Genomic DNA, 22,748 nt, shown 5'->3' on the forward strand with positions numbered 1-22,748 from the left:
TTGGAGCAAAGATGCTTGGCTTCAGGCTCCTCAAGCTGAGCTGAGTCATTGCTTAATTCCTAGGTGCCCATTTATTTGGATGTCCAGGGATGTAAAGTATGTTCTCCGTTATCATTCATCATCATACATTGGAGGTTCAGCCTCTTAGTGCTGGCCTAAATTGTTGACATTGTTGGGTCGGTTACCTTCACATTCTTCAATCATTCCAGTACTAAATATAAGGCAAGTTGTTGAATGTTGCAATATGATTTGACGCATCATGTAACATGAAGAGAAACTTGCATCGATATATAATAAGTTGATTGTGCATTCGTATATGAGGTTCGTGATTTCATAATATAATAGTTCCTGGTCTCACATTTTCTTGTCATAAACTCTCTTAAATTGTTGCAATGCAAACATTTCATGCTGTCCTCTAGGGCTACTTTTGAGTTGTTTCAACCATAGACAATGCATGTTTCATCTATAAAACCACGACCTAATTATATTTATTGAAGTATTTGTCATAGTGCATCAAATATAGAAGCATTCTTAATATTCCCATTCTCCCGCAAAATTATTGTGTGCATGTTTCCTCCATTAACAATTGATTGTAAACTGATTTTTTGTTCCATTCATAGTAGACATTCTAGATTAAAGCTCACATCATTTTTATTTTCAAAAGCAATCCACTGATATGATTCCCAATCTGTCGATTAAATTGCATGTATAAATTGATGAAGTACTCGCATATAACATGTACAAAATGTAAATGCAAAACAATGCATCTATTTAGGAAGAGATTTCTATATGATGCATGATACTTCAAAAAGCGATCCTCAAATGACTCCTAATGCATTGATAAATTGCTGACATGTGACACATGCAATAGGAAGCAATGCTCTACCTATGTGTATATTCATATGATGTATGATTTAATATTTCAGCATAGATTTATATACCCATTGATTAGAAAAAGTATGTATGGTCGCATTTTACTTACATCACTTGAATGAACTTTTATTATCTCATACCAAAAACATCTAGGAAGGTGGGATATTTAACTTCAAGATTATTTACGTGCAGATATAGGAGGCCACATGACCCATACAAGTCCTTGTTTGCATATGTATTGCAAATATTTTCTATTAGAACTTTTATCAACAGATATAGGTGGACATGGATATGACCTTTGTTACATTAATTGATTTAATATAATTGGATAATGCTATGCTAATCTAGGAATGATTGGCATGGGACAGGACAATATTTATATAGCAACAGATGAAAATCTTCTCAAAGAATAAATATAACACAAAGGACACGCTGCAAATGCATTAGATATTTGTCAAAAATACATATGATCCCCACCTATCCATTTATGTGCATGGATTCAAAGGGCATGGGACTTGAAACATTATCCTGACTCTACTGGCACGAAATTCTATAGATCTCGAGCTAAAGAATATATGAAGATCTCAGTTTTCAGCACATCATACATTAAAAGAATAACCAACATAGTTGTACCTGACATTATTACCATGGCTTCAAGTCTCCTGGTGGACCTTCAGTCCAATTCAGGAAGCTTTGTCCTTGTTCTAAAAACACGCCCTTACCATGTGGAAGCTTTCTTGCTAACCCATTCAGAATTTGGTGAAATGCATCACCAGGTTGAGCTGGCTGAGGGAAAAGCATGGCTTGTTTCATAGCAGGGTTAGCTAAAAGCCTTTGTTTTCTTAATATAACATCCGGAGGTATTGACGTAAGGATTGAATCCAAGTTTGGAACATCTTTCTCATCCACAAATACGCCAATATCTTCCCAAGGAATCGCATCTGCAAAAGGTAAGACTATATCATCAGCAATGATCACAGGGATGCATCCAAAAATTACCCCTTCGACTAAGCGGGGACTCCAAGGAGCCCATCCTAACGGGCAGAGGCAAAAAATAGCCCTTTGCATGTCTTCATAATATGTAGTCGGATGGTCTGTAGATATGTCGAAGTAAGGGTTATCTTTGAAATTTTCCCATACAGCTGCTCGTGCGCCACTGCAACATGATAAAGCTCATATCTTCCTTGGATTAGAAAGGATTTTATTTTGAAAGTTGCATCATTAACTAGTTAAAAAACATTATAAGCAAAGCTCACCGTGCGTAGTAACCACCTTCGGGATCATTTCCTTTATCATAGAATAAGCCTCTGAAATACACAAATATGGAGCGAGGTGTGCTTGGAGGAATAAAATGCATTTCCATCTTTTGTGGTGGTGCATAAGGAGGTACTATTATGGATCCTTCTTTCAAGCAGACGTGATACCTCTGCCCAAAGGTCTGCACAAGCGTGGCTCGCCGTAGCATAGGCAAAATGCCCCTTGCAATAGCATTTTCCTCCTGCACCGTGAACGATGGCAAATCGAAAGCACTCAGGATCATGATCTTAAGAATAATGTTTTAGAGTTTAGTCTTAGCACATAGGGTTAAGTCTTTCGACTTAAGGTTTAGGGGTTTAGGGTTTAGGTTTTAGTATTTCGTGTTTAGGGTTAACCTGGTAATGGAAACAAGCCCCAAAATCGTGTGGTACAACAAAGAAATGGTCTGCACCTTCTGTAGCATTCCAATATGGCCATCGTGTTGAGATATACTGAATAGCACTACGCATCATTCTAGGAGACTTGAACGGTAATGGCAAACCGTTAGGTGTGAGATCACAGGTTGTATATACAGGCGTGTAGAACCAATCTGCTTCATCTGGATTTAGTGTCCGAACAGGACTTGCTAATAGGAATTCATGTACAAAAATCTCTGTCGCAAACATATGAGTCAAGCACCTCCTGTCCTTTTCTAAGACTTTCTTGTTATATCTGCTTGGAAGTTCATAGACAAAAACCTTCAGCCTTCCTACAGGATCATCTTCCAAGACATCTCCAGCACTGCCTGTATTGGAAAATATTTATCTTTATTAAATAAAAGTGATATCACATGAAGACTAGTCAATATGCACCACCTGTGAGTGAGGCATATCATGTAACCAATGCTAGCAACAAATCAATGGCTGCAATCTATGACTGTTAGGACCGATGAATTTCCTTAAAAATAATTAAACCTTAATGAAGTAACGCTGAGGATAGAGCATATCAGTTTGTCACGGGGTCCTCCAGTAGGGGCAAAACAAAATACGTCTGCCCTGGTTTTGGGACACACCTTGAAGGAAGAGCCTTACCTTTGTGTGCACGCCATAGAAACTATCTGCGCATGGCAAGATGAACAATGAAGAACCGGAAGGTTGTATACTGTATGATAACGAAAAGATAGTCTTCCTGTCTATATCCAGACCATAGCTGTCCTGACTATGGCCTCTGGCAGATTGTCTAGAAATCTATCAAGAGCTAAATTTTCTATCTCTAGTGCAATTCAGTCAATAAGTATATTATGATGATCATAACATGCAACAAAGGGGCTTTTAAAAATGTAAGAAATTGGTGACATTTTAATGTACCTCTACTGGTTATAAGGATGACAACTATTTTATGCCTCAATCATGAGGTATCTTTCTCTATAGAAGGCCCTTGTAGACTTATGGCGTAGGACAAAAAGAGAACTCCACAATCTTAACATTTTCTATCTATGCCCCTGGGATCAGCCCCCTTATGTATCTGTTGATATATAAGATATTAAGATGATAAATGTGTTTTCTATGTCCCCATAATAACAGGTATTAAGGGCTAAATGTTTGCTGTATTTTGTATTGAGAAACCAATTATGAAAGTCATAAAATTGTTGTATACATGATCATGTGTATGTGCTGATATATGACTTGTTAAGATTATACAATTGCAATTTTTATCCTTGTCTCATTACAACGAAACACTTGTTGTCTACATCTCAATTTGTTTGTGTTGATATACCACTTAATAAGATTAAATAGTTGTCTACGATGCATCTGTTGTGTCCAAGTTATTAAGACTACACAGAATTTTCCTGTACCCCCAGAGGTATGTTGATATACCACTTATAACATTGTCAGTAATGTTGTTCAATACATTATTCCTTAAATCTTGTTCGGATCAGTGTTTTTCTATACGCCATTGCTTAATTAGAGTAAGAAGAACACCAAAGTTTACAGCAACATAAAAAAAAGAAGATTTTTTGCAAAGAAGAAAACAAAAAAAAGAGGTAATAAATCTGCACAATAATCAATCCACATTATTAGGCAAATGAGAATTGGAAAAAAATAGTAATGTTACGAAAAACTTCACAGAAAACTATATATCACAAAGAAATACTTCACTGCACAGAGTTCTCACTAACTTATCTGTTATTTCCTTCTTTTTCAAGAGAAGCTATATCATATACCATTTCCAAACCCTGATCTAGGGTTCCATGTATATCGGTGAAAAACGAGAGATCAAAATGGGATGATGAAATGTTATCAAAAGAAAGAGGCAAAAACATTCTACCTGAGATCCGTTCTTGAGGAGATGCAGAAAGAGGAGGAAGGAACGAAATTGAAACAAGAAGAGAAATGGCCAGAAGAACGGCCCTCTTCATCGTTTTGTGTCAGTAGAGATCACCTTATTTCTTTGAGCACGGCGATGGAGCCTTCTTCTTCACCTTCTCCGTCTACTTCTGTATACATTTCAATTTCCATCTTTTTTTATTTATTTGAGCGCTTGTCACTTTAGTCTGTCTTCATCATAGACAAATGATTTCCTTTCCTTTAAGTTTCTTTATTTCCCAAAATGCCCCTACGGCTTTTTCATTCTTTGAATCATGATGGGGGGGCATTCCAGAGAAATAAAGAATTAGAATTAGAATTTTTATTGTCCATAACGAGGCCAAATTTGACCTATGGGACGAGAGTATACATGTGTTCTTGATATGTGTCTCCTTCCTAAAAAGTGTTCTTCATACATTGAAGTTTAAAGTCTTTATGCGTGAATACAACATACACATATGAGCTCAACCGTCTAGGTGGTGTCTTAAGTATGGCACTTAAGTTATCACTCCCTCTTAGTATGTTAGCATATCTTGAACGAATTGCACTATATGCCGAGCATGCGAAGAGCAAGTGACATTCATCCTATTGCATATTTTACATGTTGTTTCAAAAGAGTTACGTGCGGAAGCTTTTAGACAAAACTGACTTCACCGAGTATCAACAGAATATGTGCAGGTTTAATTGATGCTAGAAGAATACACAAAGAGGGTGGGAGAGACAGAGAGAGCAGAACATCAAACCTCAATTCAAAAATAATGAACACTCTGTACATACAATGTGCTCCTTGAGCACTTTTATACAAGTCCTTAAAGTACTAACAGAAGTACTGACATGTACTTCAATGCTCGTACTGAGCGACTAACACTAACTCCTAAAAACATGCCTACATACTAGGCTAGGATCGTAGGCCTCTAACAGCCTACCAGTTACACTCAGATCCGGACACCAATCCGGATCATGTCGAGCTTGCTCACTCAACACTCCCCCTCAAGCTCAATCTTGAGGTCGGATCGCGGTGCCAGTGTCTACCGGTCCTTCCCTTTGGCTCCTCCTGGAGTCTTCTCGCCTTGCTTGCGCTCCTCAACCCATCTGGTCCTACCTTCCATGACTCGTCCAATTCCCCTCACCTAGACCTTCTTAGTCGGCTTGTCTTTTCATAAGGCACATCTCAACTCCTTCACTGCTATGACTCTGGTGCTTCTCGACCCATCAGTTCCTCCGTGTCGACATCGACTTCCGCTGCCTTCTCGTCCATTTGGTCTTCAGTTGATTCGGCTCCTCCGAATCGGCTGCCTCTGATTCGTCTTCAATCTTTAGGCCCTTCAATCCAAAGGAAACAATCCAAACAGGGGGAGACAAGAAAAAAAAGGGAGTCTAGTCGGCTGAGGAAGTTGGCACATCCGATCAAGTCAGAATAAGTGGCGACGGCGGCAGAGTCAAGACGGATAAAGCCGACTGAAAGAAGAAGGCCAAGACTCGGATGCGGTCCGATGTTGTGAAGGGCCTGAAGATCGAGGACGAATTGGAGACAACCAATTCGGACAAGAGTTGGAACGAATTGGAGGAAGTCGATTCGGAGAAGCCAAATCAACTCAAGGCCAAACAGACTAGAAGGCAGTTGAAGTCAACACCGACACGAAGGAATCGAAGGGTCGAGAAGCGCCGAAATCATAGCAACGAAGGAGGTGAGATGGGCCTTATGAGCAGACAAAGTCGACCAAGAAGCTCTAGGTGTGCGAAACCAGACGGGTCGTGGAAAGCGGGACCGGACGGGGCGAGGAGCGCAAGTGAGGCGTGAAGACGCCAGGAGAAGCCAGAGGGAATGACCGGAAGACACTGACACGACGATCCAACCTCAAGTTGAGCTCGAGGGGGAGTGTTGAGTGAGCAAGCTCAACAAGATCCGGATCTGCTGAATAAACCAAGAGCCGGATCAATGTCCGGATTGGTGTCTGGAACGGAGAGCCGGATCAGTGTCCCAATCTTAGTGTAACCGGTAGGCTGTTAGAGACCTATGATCCTAGCCTAGTACGTAGGCATATTTTTAGGAGTAAGTGCCAATAGCTCGGTACGAGCATTGAAGTACATCTTAGTACTTCTATCAATCCTTTTAAGGACTTCTATAAAAGTGCTCATTGAGTACATTGTATGTATAGAGTGTTCATTATTTTTGGAATAGAGTTTACGTTTTGGTTTCTCTATCTCTCCCGCTCTCTCTGTGTATTCTTGTAGCTTCCATTAAACTTGCACATATTTTCTGCTGATATCCGGCGAAGTCAGTTTTGTCTACGAGCTTCCGCATGTAACTCTTTTCAATGACAAATGGGGTCTGGAACGTAAACTTCCATTAGTCACATTCACGATTGCACAAATTATACACATTACAAAGGCCAAGCTTGTTTAACATGTTGGCGCAAAGACAAGTGATCCATGAGAGTGGATATGCAAGGGAGTGGCTAATGGTGTTGAGCTTGTGACAATCTTCTCATATATAGTGACTTGTCCTTCTTGGCAACAAACATAAGTGAAGCACACATGGATTTGTTGGTGTAGATGAAGCCTTTGACAAGGTTATCATCAAAATATTCACACAATGCATGTTATTCATGTGGTAGGTTGAGCCAAATGAGACTCGTCCATCGAGAACAAGTATGATGGTGCAATGTTTTGGGAAGTGGGGTGGTATTTAGCCTACATTAGCCTTGTTGAAGACATATACAAGGTCAATCGAACTCCGTAGATTGGGCAACTACCATTCGTAAGTAGACAATACATCTAGTCAAGTCAATCTATGGATTGTAATCTTGAAGCCATGGGATGGGGTACCCAACATAATGGGCATGTGGGGACATCAACTATTCACCTAGTCACCAATGGTCATGCGCAATGGTTCTATTTTGTACACAATCAATAGCAAAGCATGATCGTTGACATTTGTTGCTAGAAGAGGCAAATGCCCTACACACCAATTCAAATGTTGAATATGATGATATGTGACCTTGCCGAATTCTCCCTCTTCATGGTTGAGATTTCCTAACTTCTCTAGCACTATCACTGCCACAAAAGAAGTCCTTTTAACTTTACAACATATTTTCTCACCCCAACTTGCGAATCAAAAGTGAAGGTTAGAGGTTCGAATCTTAATACTCTCTCTCTCTCTCTCATGTACGTGTTGTGAGTTGAGTGGTTATCATTAAGGGATACTAGGCTTTTAATCTCTTTGTTTGTGTTTACTAGTATATGTATCTAATGTTAAAACCCATTAGGGTATAAGTTAGCTTCTTAGTGAGATTGACACTTCTACGAGAGATGAGTGGGACTTTTCAAGATCAAGGTTAGCAAAGTAAGAGGCTTCAGAGTGCTTGACAACCACTATCGCTTGACTTGCCATCAATAGGTATACAGTGGTTTGAAATCCTTAACCTACAATATTAGCATAGAGATACAACTCCTCTAATACAAAGACGTGCACTCGGTGCAAACATCTAGAGTCAACACAAGCATCAATTCAACTCTTTGTCAACTTTATGGAAATTTGATTGATAGAATGGTAGGTTGTAATATGGTATCTCCCACGTGGCTATAGATAGTTGTATTGAATACTTATAATTGATTGCGTTAAAGATGTTGTTAACATTATGTTGTTGAGTGTGAGCGTGACGTGAGGTATCTCCACATGGAAAAGATTGTGAATATTGCGAGAATGCTTAACAAGTTTGGGTTACAAAATTTTATCTTGAATATTCAACAAACCTTGAAGAACTTGATTGTGTTGATATTACATGAATCATTGTGAAATCATCTCAAACTTCATTGCTTGAGAAACTTGATTCATGTGCAGATGGTGAGAGAGAATGAATGTAATACACAATGTAATTAGCATAAATCTTTTTGTGCAAGGGAAATGTGATCATGCAAATTCCAAGTACAACTGTGCCAACAAACATTGCATATTATGTCAAAGGAAACATCATATATGCGAAGAATAACTTACTAGTGATAAATGAGACTTCACAAATAAGAACACTCTTACAAGGAGAACTCATCAATAAATGAAAATTCTAAGTGTGCATCCATGTGATATCTTGTACATAACAAAGGCTAGTTTGCACAAAATTGTCATCATGTATAAGACATATGTTTGGCATCACCTCTTTGTGGATTTAAAGAATCATAGAATAAAGTAAAGGAGTGATTTAGTGGGTCATTTACTTTTTTTGTCCCTAAATGGTTCCCCATCTATTTCTGACCCTAACTCAAGTTAGTCACTCCTCTCTCCCTTCCCATTGCCGTAATGATGTCACAATAGCATCCTCTTGACCACCCTTCATCATGCTCAATTTGTTCCTTTAGGTTGTGGGTTGGAGTTCTTCAATGACAAAATGTTCATACTTAGAACTTCCTTGGATTGTTGACTTCCTTGAATGTTCTAAATCATCACACTTAGAAAAACCTAAGTGGTCCATGACATCCCCCATCAAGTTCATCGAACTGTCGATCTAATAGATCTCGCATTTTGTTCTTCCAAATGGTTGGTTAGCTACATCACACGTTCAAGTCTACTTTGAATATATATAACTTCAGCTCCTTCCACAACTTTGCTCTCTTATATATCTGATATTAATATGAAGTCTTAAGACATTCCTTCTTTTCTCTCATCAGTTCTTGTTTCAAATTGAGTCTCACAAGTCCATGCTTTTATTGGTTATGATTGCTCTAATCACATTTTTTGGGAGTTCAACAAAATAGTTTGTACATTGTTGAGATGGAATAACTCATTGTGGATGTGTTGTTCAATGACAAAAGATAGCAAGAAACACACTCAAACTCAAATAAACATTCATTTAGTAAAATAATCCAGCTACATGAAGCATCCATTAAAGAACATAGGAATAACACAAATGCAAACAAGAGACGCACCAAATGTACAATACCAACAATGCAATAATATATTTACAAGATGCATTTGCACATTCGACTTTTTGTCACTTTGGCAAGGCTTCAAGTTATATATCAAAACTGCACATATATTGACTATATTGATACAAAAATATGTTAGGTGTGTGAACATGACAGAACAATTTTTTTGTTGAATCATGATTATAGAGGATTCTTGAAATTTTTACAAAGATGCTTGATAGGGCCTAGAACTCCAGAAATAAGATTGGTGGTATTTCATCACTTAATTTGATTTTAATTCTTTAAATATCTCCAATCCGAACATAAAGATATGGTTACCAATGTTGGCGTGGCACCAACTGTTGCAGTTCTATGTCAATGTGACAACAAATTGGGGTTCAACAATATAGCATTCTGCCTAAGGTGAACCATGGCATGGCAACAACTACTTGGATTGTTGAAAGGAGAGGAGGCTGGGGAAAGTTGGCATTTGCAACAACGCCCAATCAATGATGTGCACAGCATTTTCAAACAATATTGATTACAAATAGTTTTTCACCGAATTCTTTGGTGTATTTCATGTCTTTCTTGGATCTCCCATCCAACCATTCAAACCTTATATTTGTATGGGTGCATGTTGTACATGAAATAATTCGATCATAAATTCTTATCGCATTACCATTCATGCACATATATTATGATAGATAAAGCTATGAGATAGTGAATGAGGACATTGACCATGGCATAACATCAAAATAAACAAATTTATCTCTTGCATTTAAACTTGAGAAACAAATTTGAAGTTTCAAAGTCAAACTTTCAGATAAAGTCAATAAACCTAAGACATAGGTAATCATAATATTTATTTATTTATAATGTTTTCTGAGCCCATGGCATGCGACAATCCTATAACTATTATATTCAGTTTGACCAATTCAATATCAAACTGCACAGCAGTTGTGTAGGTTGTGTAACAGGCGGATTTTGCTACATCAAATGGAATGACTCCGGGATACATTAGGTATCCATCTTTTCTTTAGAAAATTTGTTAGCTTGCATCAGTGTAATGTCAGACAGAGGCTGTTTACCAAAGGAAAACAATGGGTTTTCTGACACTTTGATATGAAGAGCAATGAACTCACCTCTTTTGGTTGTTAATATGTTTGACGGAATATGCAAATCTCACCACAAAGACATAAATTTGCAAAATCGATCTGGCCAGTGATATAATCTATGAAATCACCTCTTTTGGAAGTTAATATTCTTGATGCAATAGGCAAACACGACTACAAACCCAGCCACAAATACAACATGTATCACAGCCACCAAGCCAAGAAAATTGGTTCGGAAACCAAAGTATTCTGTTATGTACTCACTCACAACCCTTTCACCTTTTCCAGGAACCAAGACCATATCATTGACATCACCCAATTGGGAGGAAATGATTCCATATAATGTCCAACTGACAGGTGTGGCCCAATAATACCATCTCCACCAGATGGGAATTGCCTACAAAAGTTAATGTATTGCATGAATGTACCAAAGATATATAGAGATATTTTGCAAACTAAGAGGAGCATGTTTTGAAAATTGATCTAGAAGTTAAACTTAGTAGAAAAATGGTATATACTTACTGTGACAGGGATGAGGAAGCCGGAGAAGAGATTCCATAAGCCATAACAGGCAGATGTCACAATTGCAGCAAAATGATGATTGGGAGTTAAGGCAACACACATCATGCCATAATAAGTGAAGTAGAGGAAGCTGAAGAAAGTGAAGAAGACAAACCAGAAGAACTTTTCTGGCCTCCAGTCAAAGTGTAGCATAGAGTATAAAATAAGGACATAAACGACAGTCTGAGCAAGAGCATATGGTACCTCAATTGCAGCCTGCACAAATAAAAACTGATCCATAGTTAAAATACTGCACTGCTACAATATATGAAAAGTACATTTTTCTTGTAAAGTAAAATTCAGTTAAATCCAGGATTTAACCTGTGCAAATGCATAAGGCATTTCTGAGTACATCCCTGCTGCCCTTTCACGGTAAAAAACTGATCGCTCTACACCCACCACAGGCTGAACTGAAGATGAATTATTCACTCCAACAAATAATACTGCAGCATACATCCCTCCCAAGATATTAAATAGGTCCTGCAATGTTCCACTACAGAAAATTTTGGAAACATGAGACTTCGGATAAATATAATTGCTTATTATAAAACAACAAAAATTGAGCAAAACATACGTCTTTTTTCCATGGTTCCAGTAGATGGCTCCAAATATAAATGCAGTAATTGTGGTAAAGAAAAATCTGACAACGGAATAGTAAGGATTGCGCCAGTACGATAAGTGCTGCTTCCAAAGGCATGCTAGGCATTGTACCCAAAAACTCTGAGCATATCTTGTAGGAAACTGGATTTCCTTAGTGTCTGAGGCAGGATAGCTCAATTCCTTAAGAAGTGCTTTGTTCTGTCTGTTACAAAATGTAGAAACTTAAGAATTGATGGCGATGCAAAATCATAGCTCCAACTTTAAAGTGTTTCTAGATCTTTGGCCAAGCCAAAGTCATGTGCAACTAGAAATATGGCAGTCTTTCTGATTCATTTCATTTCCATATAAAGTGTTAAAATTGATTTCTTACTCAAACAAAGAGGAGTTCTCAAATAAATGAGCGAAGTTGACATCTAAGTGTGCCTCCATCGGCTCAGAGCTTATCTCCAACATCCAAGTGGCCGGATTATATCCATCCTTAATCTTGGGTACACCAGGAATATTCTGAAATGATTTAAGCCAAGAAAATAAATAGACGGATTCGGAGCTTGTAAAGCCTGTGGAGTAACGTACTGGAATTAAGAAATACCTCAAAGTAATGGATAAGATTTTGAGAGTGATGTCCAAGAGGGCCACTATATATTACTTGACCGCCTCTTTTCATAAGAAGCAGCTGAATAAATGTGGTTACCATTAGTAAGATGTGTTTCAAAAGAACCCCTGCTCATTTAATCAATTTTCTATTGTTTACCTCATCAAATGCTTCAAAAATATTAATGCTAGGCTGATGGATGGTGCAAACTACTGTTCGTCCTGTATTTACAGTATTACGAACTGTTCGCATCACAATTGCTGCAGCTCTTGCATCTAATCCAGAAGTGGGCTCATCCATGAAGATAATAGACGGATTTGCAACAAGCTCAACTGCAATTGTAAGTCTCTTCCTCTGCTCAGTTGACAACCCATTAATACCTGATTGCCCAACAATAGCATCCTTTATAGCTGATAATTCAACAAGGTCCATCACCTCATCTACAAAGATCTGCTAACCAACAAAATGTTGCTGAGATTGTTGCCATTTGTAATTCATCATTGGAATAGCACACAATACCTTTCTTGTTTGGCTTTCCACTTCCCGAGCTAAACGAAGCCATGCTGAATACATAAGTGACTCTTCGACAGTTACATTTGGAGAGTGTATGTCATTTTGTTCACAATAACCTGAAATTCTAGTAAATGTCTCCTGTTTCTTGGGATAACCAGATATACTAATAGTTCCCTCAATGTAACCTCCAGTTTTTCTCCCAGCTAGAACATCCATGAGAGTTGTCTTTCCAGCACCACTGATACCAACCAAAGCTGTAAGAATGCCAGGTCTAAATGCCCCACATACATTTCGAAGAAGCTGCAACCTATCTTCATTTACTCCATGTTTTTTCATCTCCTGCAAAGACGTCCCATAGTTACTTCTCAATAGGAAACTACAGAGAAAAATATGTGAGTTCCAGAATTCACGTAACTTACAGTAGGCATATCAACATAATAGTTTATGTTTTCAAATGCCATTGAAAGCTGTTGAAATGGCAATATCATTCCCTTCTGTGATGCAGCATTTTCTGGTTCATGGATGGCATTATCGTGTCTCAAATCAACTTCTAATGATTCAACTACTATACTCAAGCTGGATTCTTTTATTCTAACGCCATTTCCTGTTTCTAACCGTTTCAGCATTCAAACCATGGCTGGCAGATTCACAAGTTTGCTTATGATTAAGAAATAATTACCTTGTGACAAATCTAGTGGAAGCTGTGTCTTCTTATTGACTTTAACTTCTCCAATCCAGTTAGCATACTTTTCTTCTAATGCTTCTTCGGAAAGTAATGGATGTCGGTTATCAAGTGCTGCAAGTTATGCAAACCCATGTCCTTTACTGAATTAAACCCATGTCGATGCATATTCATAAGTTATGGGGGGTTATTTTTATTAGGAAGTGTGTACAGGTCCAAATTAACAGAACTACACTAATATGTATTATGTGGACTAAAAGTCAAAGGGAATCTTACGATTGAGGTAAATCAAAGCTAATGTAAATAGCAGGTGAAAAAATACTATGTATCCACAGAGTGCTCCAATACCAATCCAGTACCAATATGACACTGTGAACATTCCTCTTGATTTTAAGACAGTTTGGCCAACCGTGCTAGCATTAATACGAGGGTCGGGATTGGGCTGCAAACATCAATCGAGTGAAAGAATATTGCATCAGGTAAGATTGGATGGCAATTCCCCATGTTTCCTATAATATATATGTATTACTCACAGTAGCCCATCGAGGTGCAAGAAATTCATTTACGGCCATGGCATTCTGGCCATATGTCAGTGGTGAGCTCCAGAATCCCCAGATGCACCAAACTGGAATGTTATCTGGCAAAAACTCATCATACTCTTAGATGAATTCTGTTCATAAGTATCAAATTTCAGTACAGAGGATGTCTCAAGTATCACACCTCTTGAGACAACAAAACCGCCGCAGACAAATACTACGACCAGTATGAAAGTGCCAAAAGTGCTGGACACAACCATATCTCTGCTCACTGCAGCAATTGTACGGAATAACCCTAATGCCATTTGATGAATAAGGAAAAGCACCAAGAATTGGCGGAAAAATCTGAGAATGCATCCGCAAAACAATGAATTAGGAAAATAGACTTGCATGACAGCAAGGTCAATCATAATAACAAATCATATAGAAGCTTATAATGTGAATGGAAGAATTTAGGATTATTAAACATCTGGGACAGTTGACCGCTGGTCACAAAAATAAAACTCTGAAGACAATCTGCACCATGCCTGATCCAAGTGGGGTGTACTTAAAGACAGATATATGTTTTTCTATAAACATGTGTGGGTGTATGCATGCCAGGGAGAGAGAGATTAACGTCTTTTAAGAGACCAAAACGGAATATAAGACCAAACAAGTGATTACATCTTAACTGATGTCTCGTCTTAGAGAGCAACAAATCAAAATAAATGTTGATTAGTAAAAAAAAGTAAATCAAACAAAAACAGACTAAAGAATCTTGTTATCGGTACATGTGAGATTCTCAAGTCAAATATATTGTAATTTGTCTTCGAAAGATCTCTAGGATAGGTCAATCCAGAATAGACAGATCTCCAAAGCGAGGGAAGCACCTGCAATGGTGGGAGATAATGGCCTTTAGCAGTTGATGACAAGGATGGTGAGATCATAGTACATGTGCCAGGGCCTACGTGCATGACAAATTGTTATTGCCTGATCTATTGTAACCCATTTGTTATGTCCTGGTGTTGCCCTTGATTGACTTGTAGCATGAGTAGGAGTATGGGGTTGAAGAAAGTTGTGATTGTTCTTTTTTTATGAGCTTGTGTGACTGTACTGTTGTCCTTCAACAACTTGTGATTGTTCTCTGCGGCCCTTAATAGACTTGTAGCACGAGGAGTGGTCGGGCTAAAGAAAATTGTGATGGGGTTCTAGAGAGTGAGTGAGTGAGTGATATAAATGTGCCCAAGCAAATGAGAATGCCAGATGGGTGATTACCTTTCAGCATCAGGAGCAAAACCAATACCATAATAAGTCAAAATGACCCAAATACCAGACTCCAGGAGTGACAAAGGAATCCTCATCACTAATGTTGGCAATGAAAATGCCCAGGCTGGATACATCAGCATATCTCTTTGTTTGTAGAAAATAGGAAGCCGAAAAACTGTCAGAGATAACTCCACAAAACCATTGAACAGGACATTACAAATTGCGAAAAATATTGCTCCAAGGTAGATATTTCCATCATTAATAGTATTGTGGTGAAGTGTAGTTCTAAGAAAAACGGTCATTGTGACCATTGCCATGAAAGAAATCTGTTCATAAATAATAAATGTAAATCAGGATACTACAGTAAGACACTCACTTGTAACATTTAGAGATGGCTTTAAAAGTAAGATATCTTCTTACCTGCAAAGTTTTGAAAATGTACAAAAATGAATTGCGTTTCATAAGTAGCCACTCCCTTGAAAAACAAGCAGCCAGCAGTCCCCATCGACTTAAACCATACTTTTCCTTTGCAAGCAATGCTGGATGGTTCCTTGATTTATCATATGGAACTGAAAGTTCCAGTGAAACCCTCTGTCCCAGATGAAATTTGCTGAAGGATTGTGCAAATTCAAACACTGGTATGTATCGATATGGTTTGTTATCTGCCCAATATTGTTGTTGATCTTTCCTTGAGGTGACCTATGTAAAGGGTATATTTATGCACTTGAAGTTAACGTGATATAAAGATCTTCCTAGGATAACTATGCCTCTGATTATCAGATTGCTTTATCTTGTACAATCATTAAATGAGTTCGCTATATGAGACCTCGAAGATGGGGAATCTTACCTCTTGCAAAAAATCAGCAACTCCTTTTCTTTCTGGACATTTAAAACCCATGAATTCAAAGAAGTCCAGCACTGATTCTCGAGGTCCTTGATACAGAATCTGACCTTCAGAAAGTAATATGATATCATCAAAGAGTTCAAATGTTTCTGGAGCAGGTTGAAGCAAGGAAATAAACATCGTTGTATCCATTACATGTACACTTTGTTGTAAGCAATTCAAAATCTGGTATGTCGTAGAACTATCGAGCCCAGTAGAAATTTCATCCATAAAAAAGACTTTTGAGGGTCCTACTAGCATCTCACCTGTGAAATTGAAAGCAGCATTTGCATGAGAGAAAGAAAGAAAGATATAGTAACATCTTTTAAGAGGCCAAAATGGCCTATAAGACCAAACAAGAGATTACATTTTAAGTGTTGTCTCGTCTTTGAGAACAAAAATCCAATATACAATAAATGTCCATTGGAGGCCAAGCTCGAGATATGGGATAAGCAAGTACGAAATTTGTGTACGTTCAACCATGTCATTAGCACATATTCATAAAAAAGGAATACAAAGTGGAGACTGGTTTCTTGTCTCTGACAATGTGATGAAGTAGTTTGAGCTTTGGCCCCAAACTGCAGTTCAATGAGGATTGAACCTATACTCAATGACGGTGACAAAATCTGCCATCTACTTGAACAACAAGTTTCTAAAAATGTTTAGAAACTATGAAGCGCACATTCCTAGGGGCATTTGAAGGGCAACAAAGTACAGTATCAGAACAATAAAATGGAATGAGAAATATATTTGAACCCTTCCCTATGTGCTAACAATAAAGAAGGGATGGATACCATGAAAGCACCCCACGATAATGAGACAAAAAGAACCCATACCAGTAGTCACCCTTTTCTTTTGGCCTCCAGAAATTCCTCTAACCATCTCATTCCCAACTAATATGTCTGCACACATATCAAGACCTAAAATCTGCAGAATCGACCTGAAGTTAAAAATGACTCCGTCCAAAGTCCATGTGCAAGAAGATTAGGTAAGGATGGTTGGCTACCTTCATTATATAATCTGTCAAAAGACTTGACTCCGCACCTTGAATAGCAATGCCCTACACCAAAATGCAACGTTTGAAAATCATAAATAGAAATGATAATGCTAAAAACTTTAGAAGCAAAAAAAAAACAACTTTGAAGTTGCCATACTTTCATAAACATGTCTATATCAGGATCTGGATTTATGCCAGCCTCCTTTTCTCTTTGCAACAACTGCATCAACATTTCTACATGACACAAAGAAAAACATAACTAGTTTGAACAGAAAATGGAATGCACTTGTTTGAATCATAATATTCGAGAAAATGTTTAAGTTATTGAATCTAGAATAAAGTTAATGAGATTCCATGTTTGTGCTAACACCATATCTTGACCCAGATCCTTGACATCTACTACAAAATTCTAGTGTCTCTCGAACAGTCATTTCTCCTATCTGCAAATCATTTTGACTAATATATGCTGCTGTTCTCTGAGGTACGAATTCCCTCAATTCACATCCATTATAGGTGATCCGACCTGATACCTGGACAGAATGTAAAAGCTAGTTTAAATATTGTTGCACACATCTCCATCTCCATCTCCAAAATAATGAATGGTAGGATTGAATATTTGCGCTAGTCACCCTCAAATCAGAGTCGGCCTTCCCAGCAAGGGCCAACAGGAGAGTTGTTTTTCCTGATCCAGGAGGGCCGAGAAGTAAAGTCATGCTGGAAAAATGATCCTGAGAGACATTAAATACAGTCGAGAGTGTGTATATAGCATAGAATAAACTCACATCTGAATGGATTGTCTAAAGAAGAGAATATACAAACCGTGATGGCTTGATGATGCCACTTATATCATGAAGAATTGTGAAGTTTTGATTCCGAGATGGTGCTACATGAAGATAATCGAATATACCCTGTTTTGTTTGATTCAAATTGAATGTTGATCTTGGAGTTCACAATAAGACTACGTATATGGATTGAATTTCGGAAGATACCTTGATGGTATTTAAAGTGAAATTTAGAAGTGTAGGGATGGCTCTTTTGCCGACATAAATATCTGCACCAATGTTGAGATTTTCGAATCTGACTTCAATTTTGGGAATATCTATTCCAACTCTAGAATGTGAACAATCGTTGTAAAGAAATGTCAGAATCAATATCCTTCTCTTAATATCAGCTAAATATTTTGATGCTTAAGCACTTGAAATTACTAGGGAGAGAGAGGGAGAGAGTGTGTGTGCACGTGTTTGCATACAAAAACATATACATGCAAAACATATAGGCACAGATATATAGTACACACATACAGATATACATACACAGATACAAATACATACATATATAACATAGATCAGATACATACACATACGGGCATATATCTACACACACATACATGTGCATGCAAGTACATATGGTCATACATATACATACATACACACCCATGAGCACATGGACATATGCATGCATTCATACATGAACAAATGCATACATCCAGACATGGATACACGTGAATATATTCCGACATGCATACATAGGCATATGTACTCGTGTGTGCATGTCTAGACACATACATCCCACACACTTATGCACAGATGCATAAATAGACATTTACGTACACATATGTACATGAATACATTCTTACACGTACACAGTTAAGTACATAAACTTACATGCATATATACACAAGCATATACATATACATACCTACACACACATATATGCAAGTGAACTCGTCATATCACTTGATAATGATACTTAAAAATTTCATATATTTTCACCTTAATTTCTCATATTTATACACAGGCTCGAGTCCATATGTTCACCTTAATTACTCATTGAAAAAAGAAAAATCAATCGAATTGCATAAAGAAACAAAGACGATGTTTGCAGCTGAAAAGTACATATACATAATTACTTATATCAATACATATCCAATACATGCATATAAATATATCCAAATATACACATTAAATGTACACTTATACACTTCACATACATACATTGCATTCACATACATGTACATATAAATGCATGCATACATGTACTTACAATAGATATATGTATGCATATACACTCTCATGAATATAAATATATAAAAACATGCAAACACAGACACAGAAACATATAGATATGCATATGAGTATACTTTTTCCGTCAATGAATGAATGAATGAAGCAAAACGTAATAACTTCATGTTGGTTAATGACACAACTTGGGTAACTTTATGGTGGTTAATGACACAACTTGGGGTGGCACAAAACATATCGCATTCATATGACATGATTTGTCCCACAAATAACCAGTAATCATTTGACTAATCTAATATATTCATTAGCTAATGAGGAGTTGAAACTTTACTTGTCGATCCTTTCACGGAGCTTGAGGAGGAGCTGTTCATTGTCTTCTTGAGGAAGTGGTAGGATCCTCTGAAGTAGAGCATGTTTATAATCGAAGTCCATGTTCTTAACCTCTATTGTAACCTGATCTTCGGAGGGTACTGGGAATAGTTTCGATTCTATATGATTCTGATCCTTTGAGGAAGAAGCGTGAGTAAAGATACCTTGAAGCTTAAATGATTCATCATCATCATCACCATCACCTTGATCACGACCTCCATCACCATGAATATGGTGACGGCGAATGATATCGACTTCTGCGCCTGCGTATTGATTGACGCTGAATATTCTGCGGCTGCTACTGGAGGTAGCTCTGTCAGGAGAGGAGCTTGATATAGAGGAATGCAGCATCGACGAAGAAGATGATGATGATGCTGCCATGGCTTCTTCTTCTTCTTCTTCTTCGTCTTCGTCGTCTCTGCGTAAAAACAAGCCACCTTCGTTTTGTTTGCAAGTTCTGTTTACCGGCCATCGCCGGTTGATATTTCAAGAAACAAAAACAAAATCCAAAAAAATGGAAAATAATATAAATATAAAAAACTCGCGTTTTGTGCATTTTCGTGTTTCCCTGCTTTTTGCTTTTTTATGCTTTTGCTTTCTTATCCATCTTGTGTTTAGCTTCAACTCACTTACCTTTGTTTACAATTCCAAGACAATAATTTGGTGCTCAATTTCCAATGTGTTGGCCAAAACGACGATTATGAAACACTTTGTAACCATTTACATACATATTAGTTGGCCTACGCTACTTTCATTAATCGATCGAAACCAATGGATTGTCATTTAATTAAGTCCATTGTCCAAATCTTGATACCTTGATCATACATGATTATGCTTTTGTACTTTCAAATGGCATTGATAATAGACGAATTTAAAAAGAAGAAAAATCACTAGCTTTCTTTGTTAATTATGCGAATATAACTTTGGTACGAGATGAGCCTTAAATATTTACGAGGTATATTATAATGATTGTTTTGTATTTAACTTTATTACTACGAGTAAGTGTTAGGATTGTGACCGGCCACAATCGGTTTCTCGTATGTATCTTCGGGTGCAAAGAATCGAGTAAGATAGTGCATGGATAGAAAAACGAAAAGAGACAAGTATTTTTAACATAGAAACCCGAAAGGGAAAAACCACGTGGAGTCCACAAACTCCAAAACATAATCATTATCAGGCCTGGAAGGAGTATAACGAGAAGCTCCAAGGCAACGACCTTAAGCTCTCCTTCGTCAGACAGACAGTTGTAGAGTTACTCACTCTCTAACTCTCACTCTCTCTCTCTCTCTTACACAGTTACAATTACACAGTTACAAAGCCAACGACCTCGAGAGTAACTATACAACTATAGTCAACTACACTTGATTCGCACTCATAAGGTTTAAACTAGTTGTATTTATACTAATACAACTTTCAGGGCTATTGACAATATACATAGTCCCAATGGGTTGTTGAGAATCAAACTCAATTTCCCGTGTGTGGGAACACACTCTAGGACACTCAAGTGTGTGAACACCCCACCTCTTTGTATAGTAACTAGTGTGTCATAGAAGTTAATGTTCTATGACACATATTCTTTAAGTAGTTAAGACACGACCTCTTTCTCAAGAGGCGGTACTAGTGAGAGAACTTAGAGAGAAGGTGACTACATAAGCACCTTCTCCTTCTCTTTGTATGTGGTTGGTCATTCTTGTCTCCTTGTTAATACGGTTTTCTGTAACTCTCTCTCTCTCTCTCTCTCTCTCTCTCTCTCTCTCTCTCTCTCTGTCCACACACACACATAGAGTTCTTCCGTTGCACAGAATCCTCACCGATTCTTTACATGGGCACATTCAGACAATTTACAAATATAGCCTCCTGAATCGGCTATTAAATCAATTATTCGATTTTTTATTTCGGTCGAGGCCCATCCAATTTAACTGTTGCTCTTCCCATCCAAAGGGACCTATTACCAATAGTAAGTAACATACGAAATAGGATTATCAATTGATCCATTAAGTAAATTATCGAAGGGATTAGTGTGTGACAAGTGATTAAGAATTAATACAGAGGCTCAAGTAGGATAAGCGAAGGAGTGTTATGCCATGGTAAGTGGTTGGTTCTCGTGTGACCCCAAGGAGTTTTTCAATGTCATCATGTTAATGAAGGTTTAGGTAAACCCCCAAACCGAACCAAACAATTTAAACCCTTAAGCCAAGTTTTGCAGTTTCGTTCGAACCTTGCTAATTGTTAATTCCAAGCCAACCAATAGGGGCCCACCTTTACCATCCAAACCCTTTCACCTTACTCTCACACCAATATTCACCCCACTCTTCCTAATTAATCTCACCCTCTCTCTCACCTCTTCTCTACCCCTCGACATCCCTCCACTCAACTTGCACCACACTCCACTTCATGCATTGTTTGGATGTTAAGCAATTGTCCTCCAATCCATTTACTCACCTTCCAACAACATGGGCATAGACATCAAGATTTGTACATGTTCGCAAGTAGACAATTATATATTACCGTCTTATGAATGCATCCTTAAATTCCTCGCATGGAAAATGATATTTCTGAAAACTTCTTGGAGATCTTCACCATAGTTTGGCTCAATTATATTCTCAATTCTTTGAAATCTAAAGATCAAGAACATGATGCCCCATGTTTGTCAAGTTTTGTGACATTAGCAAAAATATGTCCTTTATGCCAAACTCTAGAAATGCAAATTCAATCATAACCAATTGGAATGTTTGGTAAAAATAATTTCATTAGAGGGCACCTCAATGGATCCAATGAAGATCCAAACAAGTACCACTTAGAAGGCTAGAAAAATGAAATATTGATCACAACCAAGTGGATTTTTTGGTAAATACAATCTTGTTGGTGAATCCAATGAAGTTCTAGGGCATATTAAAGAATGAATTTTTGGCTACAACCATTTGGACATTTGGCTAATATAGTGTCATCTGAGGGTATCTCTACGGTTCAATGATGTAAAGAATTCTAACTCTCAAAGAGTCAAGGTGTGCAAAAGTGTAATGTGTGTGTGAGAGTGGTTTAATGATGTAAAGAATTCTAACTCTCAAAGAGTGAGGGTGTGCAAAAGTGTAATGTGTTAGGAAACAGGTCCCTTCGGATGGGAAGTGAGAAGAACAGTGCTGATGAGAAACTCGGCCGAGGCTGAAACTGGATGTAGAGTACCCGGCTACGGAAGACCTGGTGAGAACCGGATGTGGTGTACCCAGCAAGCTCCGGATGACGAGTGCCCGGCAAGCGCC

General features: G+C 37.9%; 2 protein-coding genes across 2 annotated transcripts; both read right to left on the bottom strand.

The window, feature by feature from the left end:
- Window positions 1-1,285: 1,285 nt before the first annotated feature.
- On the bottom strand, window positions 1,286-4,614 carry LOC147864085 (putative beta-1,4-xylosyltransferase IRX10L). The gene is made up of 4 exons (XM_087319712.1): window positions 4,438-4,614; window positions 2,526-2,914; window positions 2,130-2,371; window positions 1,286-2,029 (listed from the first exon to the last, which is right to left on the bottom strand). Exons 1-4 carry the CDS (start codon window positions 4,526-4,528, stop codon window positions 1,516-1,518), a joined length of 1,236 nt encoding a protein of 411 aa, XP_087175838.1. The 5' UTR covers window positions 4,529-4,614; the 3' UTR covers window positions 1,286-1,515.
- A 5,519-nt stretch (window positions 4,615-10,133) lies between these two features.
- On the bottom strand, window positions 10,134-18,018 carry LOC147864086 (ABC transporter G family member 39-like). The gene is made up of 22 exons (XM_087319710.1): window positions 17,918-18,018; window positions 17,728-17,812; window positions 17,469-17,628; window positions 17,256-17,332; window positions 17,108-17,161; window positions 16,938-17,028; window positions 16,066-16,367; window positions 15,639-15,917; window positions 15,228-15,544; window positions 14,158-14,318; window positions 13,971-14,074; window positions 13,714-13,879; window positions 13,435-13,551; window positions 13,175-13,359; window positions 12,762-13,094; window positions 12,402-12,692; window positions 12,240-12,323; window positions 12,021-12,154; window positions 11,625-11,852; window positions 11,372-11,543; window positions 11,012-11,266; window positions 10,134-10,886 (listed from the first exon to the last, which is right to left on the bottom strand). The coding sequence occupies exons 2-22, from the start codon at window positions 17,809-17,811 to the stop codon at window positions 10,617-10,619; spliced, it is 3,864 nt and encodes a 1,287-aa protein (XP_087175836.1). The 5' UTR covers window position 17,812; window positions 17,918-18,018; the 3' UTR covers window positions 10,134-10,616.
- Window positions 18,019-22,748: the final 4,730 nt, after the last annotated feature.

This window comes from Azolla caroliniana, unplaced genomic scaffold (assembly GCF_043228905.1).
Source record: "Azolla caroliniana isolate FFs.n. ecotype wild unplaced genomic scaffold, voAzoCaro1.0.p SCAF_5, whole genome shotgun sequence".
In the NCBI taxonomy this organism is placed as follows: Eukaryota; Viridiplantae; Streptophyta; class Polypodiopsida; order Salviniales; family Salviniaceae; genus Azolla; species Azolla caroliniana.